The sequence below is a fragment of the Borostomias antarcticus genome (genome assembly GCF_949987555.1).
Source record: "Borostomias antarcticus genome assembly, chromosome: 5".
Lineage (NCBI taxonomy): Eukaryota > Metazoa > Chordata > Actinopteri > Stomiiformes > Stomiidae > Borostomias > Borostomias antarcticus.
The window spans coordinates 22,249,213-22,257,525 of record NC_140238.1 but is presented as its reverse complement, the minus strand read 5'-3'; the positions used below and the strand labels follow the sequence as shown (position 1 = coordinate 22,257,525).

General features: G+C 43.6%; 3 protein-coding genes across 3 annotated transcripts in view; 1 reads left to right on the top strand and 2 right to left on the bottom strand.

Moving 5' to 3' along the window:
- Positions 1-285: 285 nt before the first annotated feature.
- On the bottom strand, positions 286-3,853 carry kdelr2a (KDEL endoplasmic reticulum protein retention receptor 2a). The gene is made up of 5 exons (XM_084437919.1): positions 3,609-3,853; positions 1,875-1,975; positions 1,217-1,375; positions 650-902; positions 286-453 (listed from the first exon to the last, which is right to left on the bottom strand). The coding sequence occupies exons 1-5, from the start codon at positions 3,697-3,699 to the stop codon at positions 419-421; spliced, it is 639 nt and encodes a 212-aa protein (XP_084294045.1). The 5' UTR covers positions 3,700-3,853; the 3' UTR covers positions 286-418.
- Positions 3,854-4,640: 787 nt separating this feature from the next.
- LOC311309675 (uncharacterized protein) lies at positions 4,641-6,465 on the top strand (the record flags this gene model as incomplete). The annotated part of the gene is made up of 5 exons (XM_084439003.1): positions 4,641-4,989; positions 5,169-5,263; positions 5,574-5,624; positions 5,874-5,975; positions 6,175-6,465. 5 exons carry the CDS (start codon positions 4,641-4,643, stop codon positions 6,229-6,231), a joined length of 654 nt encoding a protein of 217 aa, XP_084295129.1. The 3' UTR covers positions 6,232-6,465.
- Positions 6,466-6,705: 240 nt separating this feature from the next.
- mfsd13al (major facilitator superfamily domain containing 13a-like) overlaps positions 6,706-8,313 on the bottom strand; it is an 8,881-nt gene continuing 7,273 nt past the window's right edge. The window contains exon 7 of the mRNA XM_084438083.1: positions 6,706-7,551. Coding sequence (XP_084294209.1) covers positions 7,410-7,551 — 142 coding nt within the window. The 3' untranslated portion in view covers positions 6,706-7,409. The remainder of the gene's footprint in view (positions 7,552-8,313) is intronic.

Here is an 8,313-nt window from a genome sequence, read left to right as displayed (position 1 = left end):
TACATTTGTGCATTTCACTACCAAGTTCAACAAGGTACTTTGCATCGAGTCAACCTTATTCTTTGCAATGCCTGTTTCTTTGCAAAAAGAGTACATAAAAAATGTTTCTTCTTATTTCAACAGCAATGGAAAAAAAAGTAAGGCAATATGCTGAACACAGAAATCCACAAGTTGAGTGAAAATGATGATCTCGTGTTCAGTTCTGGAGCTTGTTGACGTTTACCAGTTCACCGATACTCATGAAGAAGACACTAATCCCCCCCCCCCCCCCCCCCAAATCGTGGCTCTCTTTCTCTAGTATTTTTCTGCCGGCTTGAAGGGATTCCGTGATGACGCCTCTGCGCACCCTGAGTCAGCTGGGAGACGCGGTCTCCGTCTGTAGTTCTTATGCCGGCAGGCTCAGCTTCATCTGTAGTTCTTATGCCGGCAGGCTCAGCTTCTTTCCTTTCAACACTGAAGACCAGAGAGGGAGGCAGACGTGAGCATAGGGCACGCTGAGACAAGGGCTCCGGTATACAGTTACAAATGGGTCATGCAATTCCCTGATCTAATATGCCCAGATATGTAGCAGCTGTGTATAGGGAACAAGTTTCACCTATCCAACCATGACAGACGGATCTGAAAAAAAAAAGGACGGCGAAAAGCTCACCTTTGGTAAAGTAAAGGTAGAAGAAATCGCAGTAGAGGATGGTCTGGACCACGCCGGCCACAATGGCGATCATGTCGAAGAAGCCCTCGAAGTAGAAGCGCCAGATCCAGTTGAAGAGATAGAGCGTCCGGTACATGCCCAGGAAGAACAGGTAGTGAGTGGTGATGGTCTCTGCCTCGCCCGTCTTACTGATCATGAAGAGCTGGGGCAAGATGGCCACCGACTCCAGGTAGATGGAGAATGTCCACAGGATCTAGAGGGAAGACAGGAGGAAGCATGGCATTGCAAAAAGGTTCTGTGGTCTAAATGCTTAGTAATCAGGTTTATGTGACTTTACTGTATATGTTTATGGTATTGTATGTAATGTAGGTTATTGTATGTAATGTTAGTTAATGTATCAATGTGAAAAAGCAGGCGGGGCTGAGCTGGGTTTCTTTAGCAGCAGAGCCATCTTTAAATTTGAAGCAACAATAACAATCAATTTCTATTCAGATATGCTCACAATGCAGAATGAGCTGGCCCATATAAGTGAAGGATTTCCAACTCATATAGATTGGAGTCTCTAACCTCAAGAGGAGAGAAGTCGTGGTTGACCAGGAAAGCCAGCCCCCCTACAGGAACGATCAGGAACTCCATCCTGAAGGTGTCATGGTTCCCGTCGTAGGTGGCCTTGAACTTCATGTAGATCAGATAAACGGTGGCGTACGCACAGCCGATGTAGATCACCTACAAGAGAGCGAGCGCAGGGGGGTTCACACACCAGCAATCATTCATTCATTCTTTGTTTATACTCGAAATTACACTTAAACTCATTTGCAGTGCCGTCGAGTAATTACATAGCATTAATCAACATCAAGAAACAATATTACATAGTATCAGTTAAGAATTAAAAAAAAAAAATTAAAGGTTTCAGAAAATGTAAAGACAGTTACAAACTATGGTGAACTGCTTGGTTACCACCAATGTTCTAAATCTAAACCAACCCATGGACACTAGAGTACCTAGTTTCAAATCCACACACGTATCATTCGATAGGCACTGAGACTCAGATGGTACCTGTATCTTCTACACATGGCACAGAAACATCCTTGAGATTATTTGATACACCAGTGACAAGACAACCTGGGTGCAATACACCCCACAGTGCTCTGTTCAGTTAGTCTGGGAAATGAGAAAAATGATAGGAAACTACTAGAGAGACTTGGGGATGAGGCCCACTCCTTACCTTCATGGTGGTGTTGTAGAGGGAGATGAAGGAGGTCAGCAGGTCCAGGTAGCGGCTGGTGAACACCACCGCAAACAGGATCTGGCTCTTCCCAGAGATACCTGAAGAGATATGTCCCATTATACTAAGATATCCGAAAAGAAATGTCCCATGATACAAAAGCCAGGGGGCACAAACAGAGTGCCACTTCCAACGGACCTCTTTCAGTGCAGCAGTAGTTCCAGGTAGAATGAATGAATGATGTCATCTAGCGATTCTTTCTGTACACGTTCCTTGGCTATAATATCCATATGCATTTACCTGTAGCACTTTGTGATACTGAGTTATAATCATTATGATCCAGAAACAAGAGACAAATTAATTTCAAGGAGGAGAAGCAGTGAATTATATTCAACTTCATTCAAGCCTAGCTGTCATTGATAGGCCTTCTCTGCTGAGCTGAGCTTAAATAGAGTACCCCATGGAGATGCTGCTGTAACACAGTGACACCTGCTGGTGGGAGTGAACCAATCCCTGGCCAGAAGTTAAATAAAATGCATCCTTGTTTGTTTTCCGACCCTCAGCTCTAAAGGACTGTTAGTTTAGTAAGTAAACTCCAGTCCTTTAGAGAACACTTCCCACTGGACCTGCAGCTGGTCTCACAATCTATTGACTAATACATACCTACTGTAGACTTAACAGTGCATTACCGTGTTATTCTAAACCACAAACATGATAAGACATGTTTGTGCAGTTTCAGTGGGTGGGTGAGTGAGTCTATCGGCGCTCGCTGTGACTTGGATTCATGCCGCTGGCGGATAAAGTACAGGTGAGGGCAGCGTGCTTCACCAGTAGTAAGTACAGTAATGCCAAATCGAATTTCATCTATTATCCATCTGCCCTGTGTTGCTCCCGTGGTGACCAGATGCCTGCAAAGCATTGGCCAGAGCCAGAACGTGACACCTCCAATAGGCACAGGCCCAAATGACAAGCATCTTCCTCTGCGAGGTGAACTGAGAAGCGAATGAGTGTACGTATATCGATTCCTTCGAGGCACAGACATAACTTTGAAATTAGTAGTACCCTAGCTAAGTATGCTGAAGAGTTTAGCTCCTACTTCCGCAGGTCTTTCTAGAACGCCACGTCAGAAGCTAGACTGAACAATCAAATACCTATAATGAGCTTGAACCCATCCAGGCTAACTTGACTGGAACTTGTATGTTAAGGATGGGAGTATTGGTCGCAAAGATCCCCCACACAATTGCTCTAAAAATTCTAGTTAGCTAGCTACCTGAAACCTTCTCAAAGCCCAAATCTAAAAAGTTTGCATCCAGTTTATCACGATCGACACATCATCAGTCGATAGGTTAACTGTTAGTTCTGCTATGCTAACGTTAGCTACTGCCATTGGCTAGTAAGTTAGCAGTTACTAAATAAACAACTAGCCTGTGCTAACAAGCCAGCCTTTCATTAACCAAGCACATACTACTGCTGCCGTCAAATGTTGTCACAGTACATACTAAATTCACTTTTATTAGAAGCGAGCTAGCTAATACGCAGCACCAGCTAGCGGAAACTAGATAACTGACTGAGGTAGCTAGTGGCTAGCTAGCTAAAATGGAACCAGAAATATTATGGCCAAGCTCCACAAGTGGACGCTTTCATCATAGCGATGTTATAAAACGGCTAGCTACGTTGCGGTTGCTATCTCAGCAAGCCTAGTAGTAGTTGTGGTTGTAGTAGTAGCTAGCTCACCTGCACACGACCTGCTTTTCCATATCTTCAGCAGCAGGATAATGATGGCAGCCAAGTGAGAGAGGTCCCCCGTTAATCTGAAGATGTTCATTGCTCCCGCACAAGTATATCCTCCTCTTGTGTGTCAACTACAATGCAATTGGTAATAATGTATTGTAGGTAGTCTGTTATTTTGCAGTTTGCCGACTGGCTAAAGTTAGCTAACTGCAGCTTGACCTAGCTAACGAAAGATGGCGAGAGTGCAAGTCGACGTGGAAGGGGCGGGGGGAAACTAGTACATTGACATTGGATTGGAGACAGTATTGTGATTGACAGCTCGCTTAGAGAGCCCAAAGACTGCTGCTATGCTGCACCGAGACAGCAGTAATAGGACGATTTCATCACAGTTTTCCACACACACACGCACACATATATATATACACATGTATTTTTGTTGTTGTTTTTGTTTTGTTACATTACAGATCCTCTCTGGGTCTCTCCCATCTCTCTCTAAGCCAACTTTTAGGGGCATTGCATTGACTAATTGCAATACATTCATTCCATATACCCTAACCACAACCCCCAAACCCAATTGGGGAAACCAATTTTGACCCCAATTTGACATGTCGCCCCCAATCAACTGGTCCAACATTTGTCAACTGTGGCCTAAATCCGGAACACACACATGATCTCTCTCTCTCTCTCTCTCTCTCTCTCTCAGACACACACACACACAAACACACACAAATATTGAGAGAAGTGGTCTAGAGGGAGGAAGGAAGTGTGAGAAAGCACATAAAGCCAACTTCCCAGTTCTCTGCTACAGTCATGAGATTGTGGAAATTGCTGATCAGTGGTGAGTTAGTTTCTGGCAGTCAACTTCACGTCAGGAGCAGGTGAGATCAGTAGCTCTTTGATTTAAGCCCTACGTTGTTCCTATGCTAATTCCGGTTATTGGCTTGTGATGTATCCTTTTGTCAAAGCCTCCACTATAATGTTGCCTGGGATTAATAACCTTAACCTCATCATGAAATAATGATTTCCATTTTGTAGATGGGGGGCACGACTGGGAAATTCTGCTTTGTGGGCATACGTCAACCAGACAAGGTGATTTGGCGGGATGGCGGCCAACTCGCCACTATCCTTTGTGACATCGTCGTCAACTGCTCAACACCACCTCATGACATTGAACCGCTCTGGTTCGTCTTTGACGATCACTCGCACCGCCAAGTCGACCTGCAGGCCCACCCTCACAAGTACAGCCTGGCGGGATACTCTCTGAACGTCCACTCCCTCCAGGCCAACGACAGCGGGGTGTATCACTGCGCCGCGATGCTCCCGGGGATTGTGCACCCAGGGGCGCAGGAGATAGCGCACCAAGGCACCTCACTGGTGGTGAGAGGTAGAACAGAAGCCTTCTGAGTAGCTTGGAGTCATGTGCAAATATAACAAAATAAACACTAGACTTATTTATATTTGGATTTGAACGCAGACGTCAGCTGTGAGTGTACAGAGAAGACAGCCTGGCATCAGTCAGGCCAGATTTGATTGCAGTTGTCTGTGTTGTGTTCTTGTGGGCAGATATGGCGGCGGTCTGGCACATTTTGTTGTGGTTTCTCTTGGCTCTGTTGCTGCTCTACAGCCTGGCACTGTTGGTCCTGATCATCCGTAAGAAGGTGGGTAAAGTACTGGTCCGGTCTTTGAGTATTAAAGGAGCTGTTCTCCACCAGGGTGGCTTCAGTAATTAATACATGATGACACAGACCAAACAAACATTCAAACATGAACAGCACCATTGGAGCGCAAATACTAGGCCTGCTTTAATAAATAATAAACGTTGATGTCGATTGAATGTTGCGTTTTCTTGACAGACAATAAAAAGACAGGGACCAATAGGCTATGATACTATCATCATGCAGTCTCTTGGGTGTCAATGTTCATACTGGTAGATTTATACACTATATTAACCCATTCCTTTCATGTCAGACTGGGCAACCTATCACCATTTGCAGACAACCAAGGAAGACTGATGACAAGGTAAGTGTGTGTGTGTGTGTTTGGTGAGTAAACCAGGGATAAATCATAGAGCTAGTCAGAACAAGGAAGGAACTGCTGTTCCCTTTGTCTTGCTGTCCATTATTTCTTAATAGGGGTTATTTGCAACTAATGACAAGTTAGTTCAACATTCCAAGTGAATTTAGATTTCGTGCAGAGGGGCAGGGAAACTCACTTCATGTGTTAACAACAACCCCATAGTAACTGATTTCTTCATGGCTTCTTCTACAGAAATGCGTGTACACAGTCAGAAAGAGAGCCCAGTTCCGGGCAGTTGTGCAAGAGCTGTACACCAGGAGGGGAGCCCACCATCACGGGCCTTCTCAAACTAAGGTAACCTGCCAACGGACTTCCTATCATGTCACACGGTGGCTAGATTCTGTAATACATCATGGGGAAAGACTTACAGAAAATGGTACACTCTTAATGTATACACAGAGCATGCTGAGGAGGACGCCATTTAGTTCTCTAGGTTTAGAACAATCTACATGCATCCGTGACATCTAATCAAGTGAACCCTCTACTACCACAGGTTCAAAGTCCTCAGTCCAACACGCCAACTGATGATGATATATACCAAAACGTGTGAATTGTATCAACCGCAAGACACCACCAAGGACATTGAGTGTTACATCCTACCGAGAGCAAATGTAGTGTTTTGGGAGTCACAAATCCAAGGGAGTGAGAGGGAACATAGAGATATAGTTCAAGTGTGCGAACTGATAAGTAAGGTGGACTGAACATGTTCATTGGTTCTCCAGCTGTATAATTTCTGCCACAGCGTAAGCTTAGCACTGTTGGATATTAACTGCCTTGCTACTGTACTCACTCTGATTGAGCGGCGAGTTTCGAAATCACTTAAATGAATACAGCTTTTATGTGGCATGTATGTGTAACAAACTGTTAAATAAAATGTTGGCATGTCTTGGATATAGACTTGTTTAATTAAAATAGGAACAGTACAAAAAGACTGGTATAAAACATCACATCAACTCAATTAAAATCAAAATAAATTTTGCACATGACCTTGAATGACAAAGGCACAACATCACAATGATCCCCATATACACGACACCGCATATGCCAAAGAAAATAACAAAAATCAGAATGATTTAAATTAATTTTGTTTATAGAACAAGACGGCTGAACACACTGGTGTTAGTGATCCCTTCAAAGAAACAAGTTTACATTGACCATACAACTGTACAGTCCTTAGATTCACAGTAACTAATTATCAAAGACTACAGTGCATAGTTAAACACAACACCAATGGCTCTGCAAAAGTTCAGGCACTTTTATCTGGTATGTATCATGGGATGACTGGAAGTGATTTCAGTTGAACTCCCATAGAATAGGAGTCATAACAACATGCTTTAATATAAATTAAATGTAAATTTGGAAACTCCAAAGTGAAATGGATTCACTTTTAATGTCATCCCTTGAACTGAAAACCTCAGCCCTGCCGGCTAGACTACTGTCCCTCTTAACCCTTTTCACAAACTTTCTTTTTTATTTCTTTAAATACATGTTTCTTGTCTTGGTGTTTTAGAGAAGAAAGTCATAACCAGTTTCATTTTTCAGAAATTCAACAAAAGAGATATTTGAGATAGAAGATAGACCAAGATAGAACAAGATAGAAACTCAACCTCCTATAGAATGTCTGCTTCCCCTTTGAGCCACAGGCTGCTCATTCACCAAACCCCATGTTTAACCTCCAGTGCTGCTTCAGACTGAGTGATACAGTAGGCTGCTGCACCTCCATTACAGTTAGCCGTCCATGTACTTGGTGTCCATCGTGTGGCTGTCACGTATGGAAAATGGCCTCCAGGCCAGGACCTGTAGGGCAGCGACACACATGGGCACCACACACACCAGGTAGAACATGGCACTGTGGAGGGACTCCAAGCCGCTGTAGCCGGGAGGGAAAGGCATATTGTTGAGTGTAAGTGTGTGTGTGTTTGTATTCGAAGGTGAAAGGTCAGTCAAATATTCTTATTGTTCATTTAAACAGTAGAGTATTATCTGCATGTAATGACATTAATTGTCATGCTATTGATTACACCCTATGATTGCACCCAAAAACACTCATTTGGGGAGATGCTGTCATATATTTGTTTCACCACTAGAGGGCAGATGTAGGAGTGGGGAAAGACTCGCATCATCATCATCGTGCTCAGGTGCTAAAAAATAAAAAAGTGAACAAAAGTTTCGGTCATGATGTGTCATTGTTGTCATTGATGAAGGTCTCATGACCGAAACGTTTGTTCACTTTTTTTATTTTTTAGCACCTGAGCACTGTTCGCGATGAGCATTCATTAAATCTTTCATCAACTTATTCCTAAGTCTCTCGCCAAGATATTTCTTTGCCATATTTGGAGGTGTGCAAGTCTTTCCCCACTCCTACATTTGTATGTTTGACCACCGCACCCTCCACCAACAACTAAGAAGGACAATACTAGGCGCAACAGTCCTCCCTCTACCTCTAGAGGGCAGCACATGCTTGACAAGCAGAGCTCAAAATCAAGCTCATAAACCTGTCAGGAGTAGTGAAATGCAGGGTGGGAGGGGTCTGGGGCGCTGTTCTGGTTTGCTGTTTGAGCGCACCACAAATAGAGATAAAAGTTCCAAAAAATAACACTGGGACTCATATTTTGTACTGTCTACCCATCAT